The sequence below is a fragment of the Phocoena sinus genome, chromosome 9 (genome assembly GCF_008692025.1).
Source record: "Phocoena sinus isolate mPhoSin1 chromosome 9, mPhoSin1.pri, whole genome shotgun sequence".
Taxonomy (NCBI): domain Eukaryota; kingdom Metazoa; phylum Chordata; class Mammalia; order Artiodactyla; family Phocoenidae; genus Phocoena; species Phocoena sinus.
Genome location: NC_045771.1, coordinates 73852235 through 73876808, shown reverse-complemented (window position 1 = coordinate 73876808; position 24574 = coordinate 73852235). Strand labels below are relative to the sequence as shown.

The 24574-nt window shown below is 38.7% G+C and overlaps 1 protein-coding gene across 1 annotated transcript in view; it reads right to left on the bottom strand.

Annotated features, from left to right (window-relative positions):
• Positions 1–369: 369 nt before the first annotated feature.
• ABCB5 (ATP binding cassette subfamily B member 5) overlaps positions 370–24574 on the bottom strand; it is a 109059-nt gene continuing 84854 nt past the window's right edge. The window contains 8 exon segments of the mRNA XM_032643026.1: positions 370–567; positions 2222–2368; positions 8021–8197; positions 8200–8232; positions 10041–10204; positions 10207–10237; positions 13227–13383; positions 23933–24073. Of these exon segments, the coding sequence (XP_032498917.1) occupies positions 370–567; positions 2222–2368; positions 8021–8197; positions 8200–8232; positions 10041–10204; positions 10207–10237; positions 13227–13383; positions 23933–24073 (1048 nt within the window).

Genomic DNA, 24574 nt, shown 5'->3' with positions numbered 1-24574 from the left:
GTTGTTGCGAGTCCGCCTGCCGAGGCACGGGACACCGGTTCGTGCCCCGGTCCGGGAGGATCCCACATGCCGCGGAGCGGCTGGGTCCATGAGCCATGGCCGCGGGGCCTGTGCGTCCGGAGACTGTGCTCTGCAGCAGGAGAGGCCACAACATTGAGAGGCCCGCGTACCGCAAAAAAAAAAAAAAAAAAAATCTGAAGGGAAGATGGTGTGTAAACAGAACATGTCTGTACTTGAATAGCATGATTCTATTGATACATGCAGTAAAGGAGATCAAAGCATGCCAAATAATTATTAAGTAATTCCTAATTCCTACTAATTATTCTTTGCATTACACAAAGATCAAAATATGTGTTAACTCCAACAGCATCACTGCACTGACTGTGCATTTACTAATTTAAAATATATGTCTCGATTTCTCAGGAGCTCTTGATGAGTTCCTTGTTCCTTTATTTTTCCACTGTGCAGAACCACTATCAGATCTGCATTCTGTATCGTGGAGAGTCTGTGAGCCACAACTAGGCATGTCCTCCCCTTACTGGCCTTATCAAGGGCATGCTGAACCACCTGGAAGAGAGAAGGACCTGTGATTGCTACCTTGGGTTAAATGCTAATAAACTTGCGCAAGTCAAATTAATTTAGGTAATCTAATAACATTCATTGTGTATTTGCTTATCTCCAAGGAAACTACCCTACTTTGTGAAATACCCTACTCAATAGAAATCTAGAAAAAGTAATTATAGACACATTAAGTAATACTTTTAATTCGAAGAGCTTTCGTGACAATGAATAAAAATTAGGTGGTTATTTGTGTGTAAGTAAGTGGTTCCAAAGTCAAAGCCGGAAAGTAGTATTTCCATACCCAAGTGGAATTGTCTAATTTACTTACTTCATTTCTTCTCACAGTTTTATTTTTTTATTTGTTTGTGTTGGTTTTTTCTTTCTTTTTTTTTAATATTTAGTTGTAAAACTGTCCTGGCTAAAGCAGCATCTCAGCTACAATGAGGTTATAATGCTATATAAGAAGAAATGAGGGAATTCCCTGGCAGTCCAGTGGTTAGGACTCTGCACTTCCACTGCAGGGGGCATGGGTTCAGTCCCTGGTTGGGGAACTAAGATCCTGCATGCCATGAAGCATGGCCAGAAAACAAACAACAACAAAAAAGAAATGAAAGTGGAGGGTGAAAACCAATATTTGCTGAGTATATAAAATATTCCAATGATGGATATTTCATTTAAATTCTTTCAGTAACTCTGTGAGGATTATTTTCATTTCCCTGATGAGTAAACCAAGATTTGAAAAGTCCAGGTCCCTGGACCTAGGCCACACTGCTAGTAACTGATGAATCCAGGATTACAGCCCAAATATGTCTGGTTCCAAAAGTCCCATTTTTTTCTTTCATAACACACTGTCTCCTTGGAAATAAAGAATGATAATCATCTACAAATAGCAATTGTGTGGTGATTAATCACATGGGATCTTAGGTCAGACACCATCTATTAAAATTTAGGGAAGTTTCTTAACTTTTCTAAGCCTTAGTGTGCTGATCTGTAAAATGAGCATAAAATAAGCTAATTCATCAAGTTGTTGTGAGATAGTAGTATATAATAAGCACTTGATAAATATGAAAGATTATAATTCATTCAACCAACATTCATTTAACAAATAAGAACATGCTACATGCAAGAACTATTAGGGGACAAGGACATAGTAAAATTAAACATCTGAAGGACCTTGCAGTGTAGGTTTATCGTTACATGTCTGTTTGCCTCCTTGTTTCCTTCTCAAACAGAGCTAATAGTCTATAGAAGGTAGAGTAGCAGGCTCCAACATTGCAGTGTAGATCACTCTTTTATATATGTAGATTGCCTTATTATTTTGTTTGGCATCATTAAAATAATAATAAAACAGGAAAGTAATTTTCATTGGGCTTTTTCCTTGAGTGGAGAAACATTTCAAGAATTGGGTCCCTTTTGATAATGAGACCAATTCAAATGAGAAAACCTTTCTAAAACATGAGATGCCCTGTGTCCCAACTCTCTCCCACCTCCCCACCAGCCTCTAACCTTTTTATAAAGGCCAAAACCTTAATTACAACTGGTGACCCTATGACTACAATTCTCTCCAGGCCTTTCTTCCCCAAACTGAGCTTCATTTCTTCCACAATACTCCACTCTCATACGTCATATTACATCCTGAGATGAAAGAAGAGGATGTTACCTTTTCACTCTCATTATCAAGGGCTGAAGTGGCCTCATCCAACAACAAAATTTTTGGTTTTTGGAGAAGAGCCCTTGCAATAGCTAGTCTTTGTTTCTGGCCACCAGAAAGCTGTGTTCCTTTCAGTCCAACTTGTGTGTTGTATTTCTATTACAGGAACGTGTAATTAAGAAAGCAAGGCTTGGTTATTTAAATTAACATGGCAACTGTAGGCGAGAGCCATCTAAATATTTCAAATTTTGCTACTCTCTAAAATTTGTGTCCCAACAAGTACTAAAATCTATTCTTGGGCTTTGTTGCTAATAAATGCTAAACCAGCAGTAAACACTACCATCTCATTTACATATCTAATCTGATCACAAACAGTAGACCTTTGCCATTGTGCTTCTACAAAGGAATTGTTCAAATTAAAGCATAAGAAAAAAAATTATTAGGGAAAAAAAGTTCCCAGTAAGCACAAATCTTTCCCCATTAAGTTAAATTGTCTTCTGTTTTCAGATCAAAATGATTTAAAGTATCGTTTTAAAGGAAATCATTGGGTTCCTTAACTTTGACTTTCACCAACCCTCTATGGGCACATCTCTCCAGATGCCGTGATGCCCTTCTCAGAGGTGCAGGTATCATCCTAGCAGTAAGTTAGGCTGACATCTTGAGACAGTCCATTCACCTTTTCAGGCCATGATAGTGACATTTAGCACTTCACAATGTTTCTACACTCTCCTACATACTAATGACCCCTTTTTCAGTATTACCCTCCACGGAAGGGTAAAGGAAGTTTTTCACTTATCCTGAAGCCATCCTAAATCACAATGGATTAGCAAGCAGGCTCCCACTTGCTTTCTAGGTTGTCCTGTTAACTCTGCTTCCCTCCAAGGTTTCATACTGCTTTCTAGTAGCCCTTGCCAGTTGTCTGAGAAATACATGCCATTGGTACCCAGACAAGGATGTGTGGATGGATGAGCTCCACTGGGAAAGTGAGTCCAAGTGTACAGCCTTCTAAAGGTGGATCCTGTAGCAGCATTATAGAGAAGATGCAGCACATGACTGATGTGCTATTTATGTTAGTGCCCTGGAAAAGCCTGATTCAATTGCTTTCCCTCCATACCTGGCTGCCTTCAGGAGGTGCCTTTCCAGCAGAGTGGGTTTCCAGAGAGCCTATGATATAACTTTATAACAAATGTGTCTGCTTCATGTCAAAGTTCATTTTTCAACTTAAAATGCTCAGTTGCTTACTTTATATCAAACAATGGGTATCTGAATTACTAACGCCCAGTAAAAGCATCCTTTCTGAAGTGAATGCTCTATGAAGAAAACAGACTTTAGCTAGCTCCTCTGTGATTTTTATCTGGGATTGCTAGCACGCTGGGTCTCTTCCTCCTAAAATGCATTTTATTAAAATTGGAATCATAGGGCAACAGATAATCAGGTAAAACTCTGTAGTTCATTTCCACACACTGCAAAGTTCCCATCTCATTAGAGAATTCAATCTTAAGCCAAAAATTGAGAGAGGATTGGGTGGGAATGATAATGGGCTTGTAGCTCTTTCTGCCAGTCCAGCTTAAATTGTAAATGTATGTGGATTCCTCTATTATAGCTGAAGAAGATACAATACTAGCTTAGAAATCACTTTGCATCTCTTGGCCTTCTCTGGCTTGCAGGGAGATGTAAGTCTCAAGAATGAATTGGTTGAAAATACAGTTCAGATGTTTTTGCCCATCATTAAGCAGAACAGATTAGAAATGTGACTATACACGTCGTCTCAATAGCAACCCCAAAACATATTCAGACACTTAAACTGAAGGTTTTTGTTTGTTTTTAATGAAGAACCATAGGCTTTCATTCTTTCCTGTTTAAACTGAAAATCTAAATTTTCTGGCAAACACTGGGATAGTGAGTGCCCTAAAATCACCTGTTTTATGAGACACTGAAGGGGCAATGGCTGTTCAATGTGAACCTGGGTCTAAATACCAGTTGGATCCTGGAGGGAACATCAGAAAGAGTCTAGTCCTAAACCAACTGCATTCTGGAGATTCCCTGCAGGCCCTGGAAAGGAGTTTCAGGGTGGTTCCAGTGGGAGACATCATGTGGCTTGACTGAGAGCTGCCACCCTGTGAAATTGTGGCCGCTAGGGGACATCTACACCTGCTGTGTTTCTCCGAGGATCCTCAAGACCAAGTCAGTGTTATGCCAACTCGTCTTCCAGGCTGATATTTCCAAATGCCTGCAGGTTATCTCCATGGCACATACCATAGATGTGTTACCCTTAGCATGCTCTGAGTTGATGCTCTGCTATTCACCCTCCTGCCTTGATCTGCCAGATAGGTCCATAATCCTTTATCTGAAACCCACAGGGCTATATTTGTTTAAGAAGTCTATTTTTTTTTTTACTTTAGAAGAAAATATACTGTAAATTGTACATACTATATATTATATATTTAATATGTGATATATATTATTTAACACCCCCAGAAAGGGCTGGGTAGCAACCAGTAATCAAATATATGAATATTTCTGTAGAAATATTTGACAATTCATTCTAAGTAGGACTAATAAAGATTTCATAAAGCCTCACATCATTTTGGCCACCCAACAAACTGACATCAAACACATGGTCTTTGTGCGTGAAGGGGAGAGGAGGGCATGGAGTTTAAGAACTTTTGGAAATTGGAACTGGGGGAAGGAAAATGTGGACCTGAATTTCTCTCATCTAGACTGTTGTAATGTACCAGGACTTGCCCCTTTCATGCAGTGTATGCCATTGCCACAGAGACCACAGAGCCTCTTGCATGAGCAAACAAAAGGCTGAGCTTCAAATGCAATTATTTTCTTTAAAAATTTGATCATGTCAGTTCTCTGCCTAAAAATGTCTAGCGGTTTCCCATTTCCAAACGTAGCCTGGTAAATCAGAACCTTCGCATTTAGTCCATGTGCATATTTTGTTTGGCTTCTTCTTCTCAATTCCCAAGTTTATGCTTTATGCTCAGAATTTTAAATTTATTTTCCCCAAAATACCTAAAACCCTTTCACATATATGTGTTTCTTCATGAGCTTATTCTGCCTCCTAAGAATGGTGTTGTCCCCTCTCTGCCTAGTGAACTACTCATTCTTCAAAACCCAATTCAAAGCAACATCCTCTGTGTGGTTTTCTCTGAGCTCCAGTGACACCATCGAGAACATGAAGGCCAAGATCGAGGATAAAGAAGGCATCCCCCCTGATCATCAGAGGCTCATCTTTGCAGGCAAACAGCTGGAAGATGGCCACACTCCTTCTGATTACAGCATCCAGAAAGAGTCGACCCTGCACCTGGTCCTCCGTCTGCGGGGTGGCTGTTAATTATTCAGTCTTGCATTCATAATGCCCAATGATGGCATCACTCTGCACTCTAGCCATTTGCCCCAATTTAAGATTAGAAGTTACCAGTTTTAGTAATAGCCGAACCTGTTCAAAATGTTAATAACGGTTTTTTTGCATGGTTAAAAAAAAAAAAAGGAGACTTTGTCATTCCTTCTTCTGTACTCTCACCATATGCTCTGTGTGTTTTTATTCCAGCAAGCTGCCCAGTGTATTATGTACTTTCTTGCTCACTTTCTACAGACAACCTTAAGCTAAGTCCTGACAATCCACTTTTATGACATCTTTTACATCCTTTTCCTTGTTTTACTTCACTTTATAATTATTAATTCAGGTCTTCATAACTTAACCCTGGAAATAGCTCCTAAGTGATCCCCCAAATTCCCTATCTTCTCTTCACTCCAAATGGTCATTTTCATTGCTGCTAGACTAGTAGTTCCACTGTCCTATTCCAGAATGATATTTTGGCACCAGATTTCTCTATGGTTGTATATATTTTAGGGGTAACAGTGATATGAAGGTAAACTAAAGTTTAAAACACTGAGAAACGGACTTCCCTGGAGGCGCAGTGGTTGAGAGTCCGCCTGCCGGTGCAGGGGACACGGGTTCTTGCCCCGGTCGGGGAAGATCCCACATGCTGCGGAGCGGCTGGGCCCGTGAGCCATGGCTGCTGAGCCTGCACGTCTGCAGCCTGTGCTCCGCAACGGGAGAGGCCACAACAGTGAGAGGCCCGCGTACTGCAAAAAAAAAAACCAAACAAACAAAAAAAACAAAAAAAAAACACTGAGAAACAAGCTATTCTTTCTTTTGGAAATAACATCATCTTGATTCTCAAAGTTTATTGTAAAAAGGACACTGAATCTCTGCAGTATGTAGTTTTGGGTAAATCTGAGAAATAGTATAATGAAAAGAATGAAAGATAATAAGCAATTTAAGGACAAAAGTCAAATGGTACAAATATAAAATGGATAGCATTTTACCATGTATAAATTAAAGAAAAAAACCTATCAGGAGTATGTGGATAATAATCTGACCCTGAATCAATAACGCAATGAATGCCTTAGTAAAAAAAGGGAAAGACAAAGGGTCACAATATTGATAAAAATATGTTACTCCTTCTATTATAGGTAGTAATGAAGAACCTTACTGGAGTTAGGGAAATTGTATTAAAGGCCCATTTATAGTTAGAGGCATCAATTAGTGTGGACAGGAGATGGTGAGGGAAGATCTAGTAGTATAAAAGAAAGTATGGTGACGAGTATCCTCCCCCAAAGAACAGGGCACTAGATTAGTTGTTTGATATAATGCTTACTAAACTTTGGCATTTCCTTTTAAAGAGAGCTAGAAAATCACATTATAAAAGTTGTTTCCAATCAAAAGTAGGTATCTGTATTTTTATTTTATCTATGTGTATATGTAGGTTTAAACAGATATTGCAAGAATTTTAAGGGGCAGTTACAGTGTCTCTATGCACTACTTCTGGATTTGTATCAATGCTTGCTATGCTAAAGGCTTCTCTACAGTTAGCCAAGATTTTTAACTTTTCTGAGATTTTGTGTCAGCCATCACAGCCAATACAGAAAGGTCACAAAAATGGCAGGCATTTACTTAACACTTGAGTGGGAAAAGGAGGCCCTAAACAAGTCAATAAGCACCAGGGTAATTTTAGACTGCGATGAGTGCCCTGAAGACTATGTGATAGGCTATAAGGGCTGGTGGGGACTCTTTCAAATAAGGTGGCCAAGGAAGGCCTCTGCAAGAGTGACGTCTGAAAGATCTTGAAAGTTAAGGAGCTGGCTCTTCAAAGAGCCAGAGGAAGGGAGGCCCCAGCTGAAGAAATAGCAAATGTAAATGTCCTGTGGTAGGGAAGAACTTGGCCAACTGATGAGACAGAAGGAAGCCAGTGTTGCTGGAGCAGAGGGAGCACATGATGTGCAAGGCGCTGGAGAGGCAAGCAGGGCCAGATCATCGAAGGCCTTGCCAGCCACATAAGGAGTTTTGACTTCATTCTTCATGCAAAGGATGCCATTAGGAGGTTTTAAGCAGGGAGGGGTATGATTTACTTTATGTTTTTAAAAGATCCTTCCAGTTGCTGTGAGGAAGAATTAGAAAGGGGCAAGACTGGAAGCAGGAAAATAGCTTAAAAAGCTACTAAGATTGTCCAGAGGCGGATGATGGTGGTGTAGACATGGCAGAGTATAAATGAATAGAAGGTATAGAATCAAAATATGAAAATTAATTCAGTGAATATTAATACAGTTTGGTCTTGGAAAAAATAGTCACACAAAAATCTCAAATTTTGCTTTTTATATCTAACTTTACATTAGCTGCTAGAAATAACTAAATTGTATAATCCATGGAGCACATAAAAATAACCACTTAGGCCCAATAAAATACTTGGGCTTACTTGACAGCTTTGTAGTTCAAGATTTCAGACATTTTCTTACCTCAGGGAGACTCTCAATAAAAGAGTGGATATTCGCTGCATTTGCTACTTCTTTTATCTCATTCAATGGCACGACACAGCTGTTATCACCATAGGCAATGTTCTCAGCAATGCTACAGTTGAATAGCACAGGCTCTTGAGAAATGATTGCTATTTGGGAACAAAGCCACTGTACTGTACGTTCAATTCCTTTGCATCCACACCATCAAAGAGCTGCCAAAAGCAGAACGGAAAATGGTATGTGAAGATCCAACAACTGTATCATGTTCCGGTTCACGGTATTCAAACATATACAAATCATAACAAGAAGGTTAGGAATTCAAGCTGTTTCATAGTATAATGTTACCCAAGGAAGGTTCATAAATCATATGTTGTATAGAAGCAGACAGCATGTAACTGACTAAAGTACAGACTCCTAAACTTACTTGACATTTCTAGGAATGGCTATATATTCTAGAGACCTGCTCACAGTCTAGAATAACATCTGGTGCTCTGTATTGAAGTCAGATAAAAAAATACCAACCTCCACTGCAACAGGACCCCACTTTATTAAAGCCTGGTGAGAGAGTAGGTGCAGATTGATACAGTAGTCCACATGCAGAAATAAGTCATTTTGTACAAAGCCATGTTTATTCACATGGACGTATAACAAAATTCAAGTGACATTTGATGAGCATACCTATTATGTGATGGGGACTCTTCAGACACTGGGGAAACAGGAATAAACAAGACAAAGCTCTTACCCTCCTGTAGCTTATATTCTGGTGGAGAGAGGCAGGCAATAAGCACACAAACAATAACATCAGAAAAAAGAAAGTGTCATGAAGACAAGATAATGGGATAGAGGGTGACTAAGGGTGTGGTGAGGATTTGGGAAGGGGGCGACGGGATGCATTATATTCTATCTAAGGAAGTAGCATTTAGACTGAGACATGAATGATGAGAAGACATTGGCAAAGAAGTTAGAGTAAGAACATTCGAAGCAGGGGAATAGCAAGAACAAAGGTCCACAGTGTGTTTAAAGGACATAAAGAAGCCAGTGAGACTGACACACAGTGCATAATGAGCTAGGAGGGGTAGGAGAGGAGTTTGGAGAGAGAGGCAGGGGCCAGATCATGAACGACCTTGATTTGATGGTATGGACTCTGGTTTATTGTAACTGTGGTGGGAACTCACTGGAAAGTTTAAAGGAGGGAGTGTGCTATGCTATGTGCAAATAGGTGAATGTCGCCTGATTTTCATACTCATTGTTAACTCATTGTTTTCTCTTGTAACAAGGCAGCCATTTTGGACTGTTCCATTTTTCAAAGAGTCTTTGAGACTCTGTGATGGGGAAAAGACTGTAAATTGCAGCAGAAGGATGACTAACATGACAATTTTTGACTTTTATGGACTTATGGTTTTTTGTGGGGGTAGGAGAAGGCAGAACAGGAAATTGTCTTTGTGTGTGTGTAATTTGGTGGTGGTTGTGGGGAGAGAATAATTGAAAATCTGAATACAAGTTAAAGTAAGAAAAGTGCCAGGTGAGAAAAACAGTCCTTGGAGTTCAAAGGAGGGAGAGGTTGCATTTTTTTGAGATCAGGATGCAGAACTTAACGGAGCTGATTGAAAGAAGCTCTAATCATGTCTAAGGTTTTGAGAGTTGGGAGGTGGAGATGGCCAGAGTGAATAGCAGGAAGCCTGAACCAGGGAGGCAGAACAGAGTGACAAAAGAGCCCAGATGTTGATATTACACCCATCTTCCAACACCTGTATTCTAAGAGAATTCCATGGCTTAAAAGATCAAAATTTCTGCTCTATAATGGTTGAAGAATCTTTGGAGCTTTCATCTTAGCCTCAAAGTCCTATCCATCATTTCTGTTATTGGTTTGCTTATCCTCTTAGTTAAGGCATAGAGATTTTTTTTTTTAACTACTGCACTGTTTGCCCTCCCCAAATCAGCAAGGATGCTTAAGCCCAAGGGAATGTTTAAGAATAGCCCCACTAACCCCCAGATAAGTTGTATTTGAATTCAGTCTTACCACTTGCCCTTTCACTGGGTCATAAAATCTCTGCAGAAGTTGGACAGAAATGCTTTTCCCACAGCCACTGCTCCCAACAAATGCTACAGTCTTCCCTTTCTCAATGCTGAGGGATAAACTGTGAAGGATTAGAACATCTGGGAGGCATGGATAGAAGAAAGAGACTCTCGGAACTCTATATTCCCTTCATATGTGTCCTGTGAAAGAAAGTTGGCAGTGTTTAGAGGATGACTTAGAAAGGCTGTAACAAATTATAGCACATTGGCTGAGTGCTTTCTGAAAATTGTGCATGTTTCCACAACCATTTTAATTTTATTATTTTTAAAATAAATTTATTTATTTTTGGCTGCATTGGGTCTTTGTTGCTGCACACAGGCTTTCTCTAGTTGCGGTGAGGTGGGGCTGCTCTTCGTTGCGGAGTGCAGGCTTCTCATTGTGGTGGCTTTTCTTGTTGTGGGCCCTAGAGTGAGCGGGCTTCAGTAGTTGTGGCACATGGACTCAGTAGTTGTGGCTCGCGGGGGTCTAGAGCACAGGCTCAGTAGTTGCTGCGCAAGGGCTTAGTTGCTCCGCAGCATCTGGGATCTTCCTGGACCAGGGCTCGAACCCGTGTCTCCTGCATTGGCAGGCGGATTCTTAACCACTGCGCCACCAGGGAAGTCCAACCATTTTAATTTTAAACATTGTATTCCTTTCTATAGAGTTGCTGACTGCATATTTGTTTCTGTCACTTCTGTTGAGATTTTTTTTTTTTTTTTCTGTTGAGATTTTTATATCTGTAGTTCTTGTCTTCACTACGGGACTTCACCAAGTTCCTAAAATCACTAGTTTCCTTTGGCTTCAGTACCCAGTCACAGTGCAATCTGTAAATTAGCTGTTTGACCAGCTGCTCTAAATAAATACATTAAAAAAAAGTAGTTTGTGCTTTATAGACATTTATTGCTTAATTCAGCATAGCTGGGGTCCTCATCAACTGTACATATAAATGTTTTTCTGTTGTTTTTTTTTTTGCGGTACGCGGGCCTCTCACGGTTGTGGCCTCTCCCGTTGCGAGGCACAGGCTCCGGACGTGCAGGCTCAGCGGCCGTGGCTCACGGGCCCAGCCGCTCCGCGTCATGTGGGATCTTCCCGGACCGGGGCACGAACGCACGTCCCCTGCATCAGCAGGTGGACTCTCAACCACTGCGCCACCAGGGAAGCCCCTATAAATGTTATTTTTGTAGGTTGGACCATGTTTTACAGTTAATATACATTATATTTTGAATTCAGATTTATGTTAATTGATCATTTTTTGGCAGTGACACTTGCCTAAAAGTTTATCTTTCTCTCTATGCTTCTTTCTCTTTAGTGGTTGGTAATTTGTAAACCAATACTTATGTACACCAGGGATGTTTATAAAAGACTTTCCAGAATGATCAGTAAATGATGATTAACTTTCCATTTAAGTATTTGGTTCATAAGATTTTAGGTTCTTTTGAACTTCATGTTTGCCCTCAATCAACTGCATTTTAAGTAGTCAGGTTTAATAGTCATGCTCAGCATATTCCAAGCCCAGTATATAGGTAGGAGGCGGGGGTAGGTGGAGGGAAGGAGTACCAAAAACTGTTTGACAATGAAATTATTCTGTTGTCAAAGGAAAGAAATGTTAACATATGGTTAAGAGGTCTAGAATTAGAAAAAAATATTTCCTGGAAGGATATATGCCAAAATATTAAGTTTAGTAGTAGCTTATTTTAAGCTTATTCAATGCTTTTTGTTTTGCCCACTACAACACATGAATATTATTTGTGAAAAAAAAGTTTTTAAAATAACATCAGGATACTGCAGAATAATGAGAGTGCAATTATTTCTGTGTATGCTCTGGTGCCTTTTGGAAAGGCATAGAGAGATGTTCTAAATTTCTAGACTTAATACCTTTAAAAATTTATTCCTACTATTTTAAACATTTTGTTATGGAATATTTCAAACTTCTATAAAAGTAGAGAGAATAATATGTAACGGACTGCTATATGCCTATCTCCCAGCTTCAATAACTATCAATATTTGCCAATTTTGTTTTACCAGACTTTAACTTTTTTAAAGCATAGGAACTGATATTTAGAAGTATACATATATTAAATAAAATAAAGATTAAATAACAATTTTGTAGTCTTTATAAGGAACATTTCCACATTCTATGTCTTGTATACAGTTCTATGAGGACATTTATCAATGAGATGCTCAATCCCTCTATTGTAATGTTTGGAAAGAAATGAGTAGTAATATTAAATATCTAAATTCTAAGATTAAAAGAGTTTCCTACATACTTTACTTTCCAAAAGACAAGTATAAAATCTTCTTTTGACAATAATGTATCTTAGAGTATTCTATTTTGAGAATTTCATGGTCTTTTTGTTTCTAACAACCAGCATTCCTTTTAATAATTATGAAGTTCTAGTGATAATGTACTATTTTAAGCTATCGTACATATAAATCTACTGTTAAAATTCTAGAGGGAAATACTCTTAAATGAAAATTTTCTTTTAAGTATATACCTAATAGCTATTCTTTTAAATTTAAAATGTCTAGAAAAATTGAATATATGTTTAATGTATAAGACTACTATTGAGAGACTTATTTTGAAATTATACGATCTTCCTATTGCTTCCCTTTTAATATTCACAGTCTTTTAGAGTTTGTGACTAAATATGTGCATGTGTTTTAATATTTAATAATTTAATAAATATAGTTCCCTTTTTCTCTCTTTTGTTTGCAGATATATTTCCCATGAAAGATGGCATCTGAAGTTGCAGGGCACTATTTACTTTGCATTTGTTATCAGAGGAAAAAAATGAATAAATCCTAATGCAAATCTTTATCCCAGACTAAAACTTTTGCAGTCTAAGTAAAATGAAATACATAAATCAATAATTTGTTCCAGAATATTCTCATGGCATCAGGCAAATAAATAAACTAGAAGCACATATTTTAAAATATAAAGTCTGTACATTTTAGTAACAGAGGTGAAAATTTGATTAAGACCCCCTTTCTCCCTTTGTAGCCGTAACAATTATTTATACAAGCTTTTAATTCTTTATAGCATTCTCTTTTGCAGTTATCAGATAATGCCTTCATTTAAGTCTCTATTTAGAGAGCATGCGTATAGACAATTAATAATAAGTGGATATTTAAAATCAGAGTTGTGCTTACGGGTTTTTTCCATTCTTGACTATAGCTGTCTATAGTTGGTTTCTTTTCCAACAAAGCAAACAGATGTGCAGCCCCAGATTTGGCTCTCGAATATTCAGGTGCCAAAACAAGTGTTTCTCCAATGGTCATAGCTCCATATGCAATTGCAGTAAAAACTCTATCAAAATATAAAGCATTTGAATCTCAATTAGGTCTGTTTTCAAACAAGAGCTGTGAAAGCGAAGGAAAAATCAGGCACTGGAATATAATCTTTTGGCCCAGAAAATACCATCAATGCTGAAGGCCTAACAATATCTCTTTTGTAATTTTCTACCACATAGTGATCATCCCTTGCCTTGTACACCAAAATAACCTTTGGAGCTCAGGTAATCTTAAAAATTTCTTTTCCAATTAGAAAGATAGCTCAAAGGCTCTAACTAATGAATATAAAACTTCTTAGCCTCCTTGATATAAGGCTCATTTGCTTGGAGATTTAACAGAGAATTCAACTAACAATAGGAAGAATGTGTCACCAGTAGTGAGATCTGAATTTACACAGTAGATATGAATGTTTTTTTTTCTTTTTTTGCATATAATGTAGTTAGAACAGATAACTGATGTCAGATGATTGGTTATCTGTCTGAAGTGCTACATGATTTAAAGAAAGCAAAGCATGGAGATTGTACTTTGTTAAGGTCCTCAAAACAATATCTGACTAAAATATACCTTAGCCAGGCTGGAAGAAGAGCTTTGATCTTTGGTCTGCTATAGATTATGATCTCAGTCTTAAAATATGTTAATTATAAAATGTAAGTGTGCAAATGATGTTTGGAAGCACACAGATTGTTCACAGAAATGTGGCATATCATGTGGCCATGGTTAAATATTTTCCTCTCATTTCCTTTTTCATTTTAGCCATGAAAACATATTACTAGAATGAAAAATAATGCACCTCAGTGGCAGAGCTAAAGGTATAATTCCGTTTCACTGGCAATATTTAAACATTAGGCAGTAAAAAGACATCACAGAACCCAGTTGTTTGTTTGCTTTGCTGGATCACAGCAAGGTAAACACACTGGTCTCCTTGTGAACTTCTTCAGAGATGGGACCTACTAAGCGCTGGATTTTGATGCAATCTCTTCAGTGACACAGACCTCAGATCTTGAATCCTGTTGTCTTTACAAATGTCAAACACAGTATAAAATATACAAACAACCAGTTTACTGGGATGTGAGACACTAAAATTTTGTAGCCACTAGTTCTGTGATGTCAAGGCAGTTTTAGTACTAATATTTAGTAAAATTATTTAGAGCTCAAAATGCCATTCAACATACTTAATACTCAGCTATAAATATCAGAAGTGGTTATTGAATTTAGGTTACACATCAGAGGTTTTTTTTTTTTTAATGCAAGGAAAAAAAAAAACAGGCTGAATCAGACTCCAGCCTCAGTCTGATCCAAGAGTCATCAGGTAAGATGGGAAGAGAATTGGATTATGAGTCAGGAGACTTGGATTCTAGTCTCACAGGGATGGAGGCTTCTCAGAACAACTAAGAAAATACCATTTTCCTCTGATTTGAGATGTGCCAAAATATCTACCTGTCGTAAAATTTGTGTCATTAAAATCATCATTTGGCATAAATGTACAAAGGCTAATGTCTTTGTTAGGTCTCCCATAAAATGAAATTTACTGAGAAGGGTAGAAGGGAGAACTTGTTTCTGTGAGAGGTAAATGATCCAAAGGATGCACAATAGAGCAAGAAGAAAAGTTTTAGCAGAGAAGGGAGAGTACCAGCTAAAAGCCCTGATGCTGTCTTTATTGTGTATATGTTGAGGGGAGGCTAAGTGGGATGGGGGTTGACATTGATGAGGATTACATTGAGGAACCTAACTTTGTGGTGATGGGACTATCTGGAGGTTGAGTCAGGGACATTAATCTCCTTTATACTTTTTCCCCAGGTGGGTTCTTTATAAAGAGGCCAAAGCTGGTCTGCTATAGCATCTGTCCTAACCTAGTCTGGCCCAATTAGCTAGAGTGAACTAAGTTGCATTTCACTTCCACTTAGAAAGTATTTATTGCACAATAACCAGTGCTCTAACTCCATGAGAGAGTTAAACCAGATCCTTCAAATTGGTCCAACCTCCTGGAGGCATCTGAGCCAAGAGCTTACTCCAGAGAAATGTTCAGGCCGACTTCCCATGCCAATGTTGGTCTTGGGAATTTCACCCATTTGGGATATACAAAGAGGAATGATTTGCTATAATGATGAATGTTTTAAAGTCACTAGTAACACATTTGTCAAAGTATTAACCTATCATAAATGCTTATATAGCCCCTTCACGCCCAAATAAGATTACAAGAAACATTCCACCGTTCAGAAATGATTTTTATGTTGAAATAATTCTTGAACCATAAATATGTAAAGCAGGAATTAAAAAACCTAAAATTTAACTTCTACAACTTTCTTAATTTAAATTGTCCACGGAAGAAGAAATCTTATCTATAGTTTATCCTTATATGGATTTACACTGAGTTTATACTGCTTTACTGAATTTATAGCAAAAACCTCCAGGTTGGCTGGGGTTGAGGAAAGAGAATATTGAGCAGAAAGAGGTCTGGAGAGGGTTTTCACGTGCTAGGCTTCTTCTTTCCTAGTTTTATGGATTCTTCATGGGTTCATGGGGCCGTTGTCACCGCACCATTACTACAATGATCCTTCCAAGCATTTTCAAGCAGTGGGGAAATCCCCTTGCCCATCATTGCTGCTGAAATAGAATTAGAATTTTTTTTTAAATAAATGTATTTATTTTATTTATTTATTTTTGGCTGCATTGGGTCTTCACTGCTGCGCGTGGGCTTTCTCTAGTTGCAGCGAGCAGGGGCTACTACTCTTCATTGTGGTATGCGGTCTTCTCATTGCTGTGGCTTCTCTTGTTGCAGAGCATGGGCTCTAGGCGTGCGGGCTTCATTAGTCGTGGCTCGCAGGCTCTAGAGCACAGGCTCAGTAGTTGCGGCACACGGGCTTAGTTCCTCCGCGGCATGTGGGATCTTCCCAGACCAGGGTTCGAACCCGTGTCTCCTGCATAGGCAGCCGGATTCTTAACCACCACGTCACCAGATAAGCCCGAATTAGAACTTTTAAAGGATCTTTTGGCTGGGAACAACGTAAAAAAGCGTAGAAATGAACAATCCTAATTTTAATACAATTGATCCAAATAGAAATACCCAGCATAGTTACTGGTTCAGGTCTATTTGTCTCCCCTTAACCCTGCTCCCATATCTAGCTTGTATACCTTTGGTGACTTATTCTAAGAGGAAGTATACTGGGCAGTTCAGAGACTGGACTCTGAAGCCAGATCACTGGGACTACATCCAAACTCCACCATTTATTTGCTAGTTCTGTGACCCTGTGCATGTTCTTTGTGCTTCTGCTTCCTTACTGACAATTGGAGATAACAAGACTATCTACATCTTATGGGGTTGTTGTGAGAATTAAATACATTAATAATATAAAGTGTTTAGTATAGTGCTCATTAAGTGTTTAAGTTATTGTTATTCCTCTCATAGAACTGAAAGTTAATGGGACACTTTCTGTTGGAAAGTAAGTTCTCACATTTCTATGGATGTAGATTAGCATAGCAGGTCACACCACAACTTCTGAAGTCCCCACTCAGTAAGTTTCTTTTTTTTGACTGGAAGACAGAGTATCTTTCCTCACAGGGGTGGCCATTACAATTATTCCCATACTCATACTCTTTTCCCCTAACATCCATATAACAGTACAAAGATCCTTTTCTTTTCACCATAAATCCCTTTCTCAACGGAAGGGAGAGAGAAAATATACAACTTATATTTATTTGGTACTTTGGGTTTTACAGAATGTTTTTGTATACATGTTACCATTTGATCACCTAGGAGTAAGGCACACACATCACTTTTTAATAAATAAGGAGACTCTTTATCTCAGAGAAATAAGCAATTTGCCCAGAATCACAGAGCTATGAAACTGTAGGACTGGAACTTGAACCTCCTTGTTAACTGTTTTCCCTTACACAGTGCTCCTTCTAGTGGAAAGCTGACCTGAACTGTCTCTCCCTGCATGTTGGGGTTTGTTACCACTTGTTTCCCATTTTAGAATCTTCAGAGGACCCTAGATAGCAAATCCCCCTTGATTTGTCTCCTTTAGATCCCTTCAATGGTTGATCCCTCTATCTGGTCTCCTTATCTTTTCCTCCTAACCTCTGCATAATCTCTGGGGAGGAGCCTGGCAGAAGCTGCGTGGCTGCCATGGCAATGAACACTGAAAGAAGACTTTCCTGTTTTCCTTGTTTTGGCTAACTAAGGTTGTTTTCCTAATTATGTGAACACAGTTCCACGGCTGCCTGGCCTACCAGAGCAAAGATGATGGTGGAGACCTAGCTTGCTTTCTATCCTTTTTTATTCCAAGCTGTTAACCTACTATTAATATTCACTGAAAACCCACCTATTGTTCTTTTGGCCAATAACCACATTAAATATTCAAAGTTCAATATGATTTCCTGTCAAGAACTGCATTTGGATTTTTGGAGGACTAGGCCACAACACATAAGCTGCTTGGCTCTCTGCTTATCAGGCAGTTTTCAAAGCTGTGGCTTTTATAATTACTGTACTGAAGGCTGTCATGCTTTGATTCTTTCTTACCCATCTGCTCTACTTAGCTTCCTGCTAATATGTGTAGCAAAGAAGGAAGAAACAGAGAGAGGAAAGTTCTGACGCGGGAGTATGGAGAATAACAGAAACCTCTGCTGGGCACTAATGGTTTCTGGACTATACTGCAAAAGGCAAGTTAGCTAGAAACTAACCTAAAGGCACTAAAATTCAGATGGGAGAAAATAAACTTATGTTGTATTTCTCAAAGTCTGTACATTTAGACTGAAGTAAATCCAAAGTGTTGCCAGGGCTAACAGAAGCAGAAGGGGAGATTTTTACTACATGTATGTGTATGAGAACGTAAGTAAGAGATTTTCTGAATGCCTATGCATTGGCTGCAAGGCAGCAGAGGGAAAATGTTACCACCTTTTAAAAAATGCTCATTTCAGAGAAACTTCTACAATAATAGAGATGGATGGAGACAGTTTCTACCATAAGAAATGTATGTTGCCTATTTTTTTTAGAAGAAAAAGCTAAGGTTTTGGTTAAGTAGCTTTGCTGATAACGTAACTTTATGAGCACATCAAGGGATTCTGCTGTTAAAACTCCCTTTGTGCATCTCCTTCTATAAGGCACACTGTCATTTCTGAAAGAGAGACAGCTTATCCATCCTGGTAGCTATAAATCATGAAAATACATTCACATTTTATAGAGTGAATAAAGCATCTTTATTTTATACAATAAACTAAAATATGACTTCCCCAATTCTTATATAATTCTAGAAAAGTTTCTGGTAATGGCCAAAAGAAAACCCTGAGGTTTCAAGTAGCTATGGAGAGCAGCCTGGAATTCAGTCCCTATGCTCATATTTCTTAAAGAGTGATCTTCAGATTCTGTGCCTCAGAACAGTCTGGGATGTTTGGTAAAACGTAGTTTCCTGGCCCTACACCAGATCTACAGATCTCTGGGTTAGATCTGTAGGGTGAGCTCCAGGTATCTGCATGTTTAACCAGCTCCTCGATTGACGAGTTGGGAAACCATTGATTTAGAGAATGGCACAAAGTTCTTTTCATGTAAGGAGGGTTCTAGTAGGAAAGAGTTTTCTTTGTAAAATCTTCCATTCAATTAGCTGATTATATAGAAAGCTGTCTCTGTCCTTAGATTTTGGAAGGCATAGCGTCCTTTAGGCCAGGTGTAGTTTAGTGTGTCTAAAGGGACACTTGTGACATGTTTATGGTAGCTGGGGACCACTTTGGGTCGCTAAGAAAACTGAAGATTTTGCTACTGAAGACAAATCTCATCTGTTCACATTTTGCACAGCCCCATACCCATATTTCCCAGAGCCTCTCTTCTTTGTCCATACTATAAAAGTATGGGTATCCTTACTTTGTTTGTAGTCTGGTTGAATGAAACTCAAATCAAAAATGATACTTGTGGTCTAAGCTCAGATAGCTCCTTGTTTCTTCCTTCCCTCAGGGCACTAGGAAATACCAGTGTGATTACTGTTCATTAATCGTTGCTCTCATGTTAACAGTCCTACATATGTTCTGACAGCTAAAATTCTTACGTCTCCAGAAACGACCTTTTTCAATGAATTTAATGAAAAAAATTCAGGATGTATGGTAGTCCAGCAAGAGGAGGAATTTTTGTATGGGGGCCTTTTGATTCTTCTATATTTTAGGGTCATAAACTAATATTAAGCAAGTTACTTGTTCCATTTATGGTAAGAATCAGCCCAGCTCTGGATATTTAAATGGAAAACTACACAAGAATTTTTAAAAAAACAATAATTTTATAGAAAGGTTCTATGAAAGTTTGTCACAGAATTAGTAATAATAATTAATAAAAATAAATGTCAACTAAGCAAAGCCCCTAGCATCTTGAGTCACGAACTTGAATCTGTGCTCTGCCACTTGCTGATTAACTGACTTTGGGCAAGTTAGGTAACTTCCTTGAGTGTTAATTTTCCCCATCTGTACAATGGGAATCATAGTATTTCACAGGGTAGTGGAGAAGATTAAGCAGAAAATGTATTATAAATCCTTAATACTAAGTAAGGACTCAATCAAGTTTGGTGTTATAGTGATTATCATATGAAACAGAATTGTTGGCAGCCTTGAGAGGCCCCATTCAAGAAATGTCCTGCCTGATGTCATTTGCAGGCATGATAGTGATTGCATGATTTTGAAGTTGTATCATTCTTTAACTAAGAAAATTCTTTGCTTAGTTTTAACCTAAACAAATCTCAGTATGGAGAAGTAGACTCCCAGCTACAAACATTCTACTTTTCTATAAATGGCTGTCTTTGACTTATGCCAAAGCACTTGGATGTAGAAGGGAAGAAAAAGAGAAGAATCTGTAAAAAACAGGAGTGATGTGGAAAAGTTGAATCTGGGAATACATTTCCAGGAATGACTGGACTGCTTAATTATGCACCACTCCAAGTCTCTCCCTTTATTTTTGGTTCAGTCTTTTATTCAGTGAATATTTATTGCATGCCTATGATGTTCCAAGCTCTTGTTTTTGGCTCTAGGGAAACATCAGTGACCAAAACAGGCTAAGCTCTGCTCTGACTGAGCTTACAGTCTATGCACTCAATAAATCTGGAAACAAAAAAGATAATTTCACATAGTGGTAAGTGCTATACACAAACTAAACCATGGTAATGGGATAGAGAGTGATGAGGAGAAGGGCTAAGAGGACTACTTTGAGCCATCAGCAAAAGTCCCTCTGAGGAGTGGACTTAGGAGCAGAGGCTTGGATGGTGAGAAAGAGGCAGCCCAGTAAAGAACTGAATGATTATTCCAGACAGAGGAAAGAGCAAGTGCAAAAACACTAAGAAGAGAGTTCCAGGGACAGAAATGCAAGTAGGGGTCTGATGTGCAGATCACAAAAAAAGACAATGGTAGATGAGGTTAGAAAGGAAGGCAGAGGCCCAAATGTGTAGAGCTTTCAGGTCAGAGTAAGGAATTTGGTTTTATTCAAATTTCAATGGGAATTCATTACAGTATTTTAGTAAATTGATGGAATTGGATTTGTGTTTTAAAAGATTAGCCTAGCTACTGTGTGGAGAATGGATTACAGGGAAGCAAGAGAGTGAGTACAGGGACATCAGTGAGCAGGTAGTTGCAGTGGTCCAGTCAAGACAGGCAAAGAGATAAAACGGAAGGTAACATGGGTAGAGATGGTAAGAAGTATTTTGGAGTTACAGCTGTTAAGACTTGGTGCTGTATGTGGTGGGTGAAGGCAAGAGAAGAAATAAGGGATGACTCTTAGATTTTTGGGCCGAGCAACTGCATAGATGGTGGTGCTGTTTATTAAGATGGAGAAGTCTTGGAGAAGAGACACTTTGGGAAGGAAAAACTTCAAATTGTGTTCTGGACACATTAAGATATGATTAGATACCTAAGTGGAGATGTCCAGTAGGTAGTTGGATAAGCATGTGGTATTTAGGAGTGGGGTCAGAGTTGGAAATACACAGAAGGGAGTCATCAAGATACAGGTAATATTTAAAAAACCATTAGATTGGATGAAATTACCAATTAGAGTGTGTGGATGAAAAGCACTGAGAACCCTAAAGCCCCCCAACACGTGGAGGCCCAGCAGAAAATCAGGAGCCCGTAAAGGAAATAGAGGAGGAGGGGCCAATAACAAAGGAGAAAAAGCCTAGAGAAGAAAATGTTTCAGGAAGGAGAGTATAAAATGCTGCTGAGAGGTCAAGTTAAATGAGATGGGAAAACCGGACACTGGATGGGTCATGGGTGGGCAAGATGGAGGTCAGTGGTGACCTTGATAATGAGTCTTTCTAGTGGAATGGTGGGAATCAAGGCTTGACTACAATGAGTTTAGGAGAGGTTGGAGATGAAAAGGTGTAGATAACAAGAATAGGCTACTCTAGAATTTGTTTTGCTGCAAAGGAGAACAGAGACATTGAAAGTAGGCAGAAGGGGACTTAAGGTCATGGGAGAGATTTCTTTTTCTTATGACAGGTGATTATAAAGCAAAGAAATAGTAGTGACAGAAACTGATGTGAAGAGATGACTGCAGGAACCTATTGCAGACAAGGACCTTAGTTCTTGCATGGAGATGGCAGGCATGGTGAGTCAGTGGTACCCTAGTGAGTTTGGTGATGGGAAAATGAGGTGATTCTATCTTGATTGCTTTGTTACACTATCTTCAGCTAATTTCATTAGAAAGTAACTGGGATTATAATTGCTTTTATAAATGAAAATTCTTCTGTGAGAATTGATAAAATCATCAGACATCCTACATTAGTATAAATATATTTAATTGGCTTGCTCTCTACTAATACCAAGGAACAGTTATATGAAGGAATGGGACACTGGGGATTTAAAGATGGCTGCAGAAAGTTTAGAGCAACGTAAGGAAGACATGTTCTGAGTTTCAAACAATTGGCTTGCAAGCAAACTTTTGGAATACAATCAATTTTTAAGCTTGTGATTGCCTGCATTTCATAAGAACCAAAGAAACAACTTGCTAATTTAGTGCAGGCTGGTGAACTGAATGAAGTAATTTAGGTGATTCTACATTTGGTTTCTTGTTAATTTATCTCTGTAAACTAGTCTGTGTAATCAGAATGAAGTCCAGGGCTAAATGTCATAATTGTGATTTATATGTTCACACGGACAGTACTGCACACTGTTTTAGAGGGTAGGAAAACATGGTAATACAGGGAGCCTAAAATTCCTGTTGACATTTTACCTACAGATATTCCATTTTATAAGAAAATCTGCTTCATGAAACCTCTAAGTGGCCCCATAGATTCAAAAATATTAGGTTGGTGAACTGTGGATGCTTTCCTTCTGAGTGCCTAGCAAAGAAACTTCCTGGGAACTCAGTTAATGTTTGATAGATAAAAAAACAAACAAATAAACACATGAAGAGGAACTGAAAATTATTCCAAGTTATTCTGAAATTATTTGGCTTCAAATGACTTTTGGTCATTTCTTCCAATTGAATATATCCTCAAAGTACAAATTTGTGCCACCAATAAGGATATTCAAAAGAATGTGTCTGAGTGTTGAGAGGTAAATCCCAAAGAGGAGTTCCTGACATTTTTTGCCAAATGGAAGTATCCTTGAAACAGGTGTAACCTCCCAAGTCATTATATTGAAGAGGCTGATCCTTGCTTTGATGTGTATGTGTTGGTGGGCTTCTTAAAAAGAAAATAACGTTACTTTTTGGAGTCAAATATTGTATGGATTTCTCTAGCTCTAAACACTTAGCAGTGACATTTATGATACAGATTAGTAACAATCTGACATTTTAGGGAGACTTAAGAAGCTCAGAATTAATACCCAAGATAAATTTTTCTAATTTCAGAATTTGAATTTAGGTGTTTATGTGAAGTAAAGAAATTCATAACTATGTGAACAGAGTTCCAAATAGAAGCACCAACAAATGCTTTGGGAAGAGGCAGCCTCATTGGGATGCCATGATCAATTCTCAATGTGACTTTTCTGAAGAGAAATACTCATTTACATGTGTTTCTCCTGGAGTATTTGCTTAGCAAGGAACTTACCTCACTGATTTACAGTCACACTTGATAAAGCCATCTCCACCTTGGAAGATAATGGATAACAAGAAGGCTTTTTTTTTTTTTTTTTTGCGGGACGCGGGCCTCTCACTGCTGCGGCCTCTCCCGTTGCAGAGCACAGGCTCCGGACGTGCAGGCTCGGCGGCCATGGCTCACAGGCCCAGCCACTCTGTGGCATGTGGGATCTTCCCGGACCAGGGCATGAACCCGTGTCCCCTGCATCGGCAGGCGGACTCTCAACCACTGCGCCACCAGGGAAGCCCAAGACGGCATATTTTACCCCTACATTCCCAGGTCTAGTAAACTGAAGTAGGAAGCAATTCATCGAGTTTAACTCAGAGTACCTGTGTTATATCAGTATTTTACCAGCTTGACTGCACTTATATCAATAGATATTAAATAACAAAAAATTTAAAAATTTCCCCAACATGTCTTTTGCACATATATGATTTAAATGATAATACACTCTAAACTAGACATCTTTCTGGTTAATTTAAGTACATAACCCATTTACAGGGTTTATATATTTGTCCAACTTACCTGAACATGCCCTCTGGGGTCATTCGTCCTGCTTGAATTAAATAAGCTCCAAATCGAAAACACGCTGCATAGGCAAAATATAAAAAGGCATGGCTGAGTGAGTAACAGATTCCAATGATCTGTGCTTTCTTCAAGGTATTTCTGAAATGCACAGAATTTACTAGATAATGGGGCATGAGGTATAGTAAGGTCCTTTAAATAAATGTAGAGTAATGAATACAGAAGGTAAGACATGTTATCATTTAGGGGGTATACACTTTTTCTAATTATTAAAGAGAAAATGACTTTTTTTCTTTTTTTTTTTTTGCGGTACGCGGGCCTCTCACTGTTGTGGCCTCTCCCGTTGCGGAGCACAGGCTCCGGACGTGCAGGCTCAGCGGCCATGGCTCACGGGCCCAGCCGCTCCCGCGGCATGTGGGATCTTCTGGGACTGGGGCATGAACCCGTGTCCCCTGCATCAGCAGGCAGACTCTCAACCACTGCGCCACCAGGGAAGCCCCGAGAAAATGACTTTTTAACTACTGAGAATTATTATAGAGAAAACGATAAATATAATGATTTTCTCTATAGGTATATGCTCTATAGTTCAATGTAACAAAGCTGCCTCTATGTATTTTCAAATGAATAGACAAGGTCTGTGAA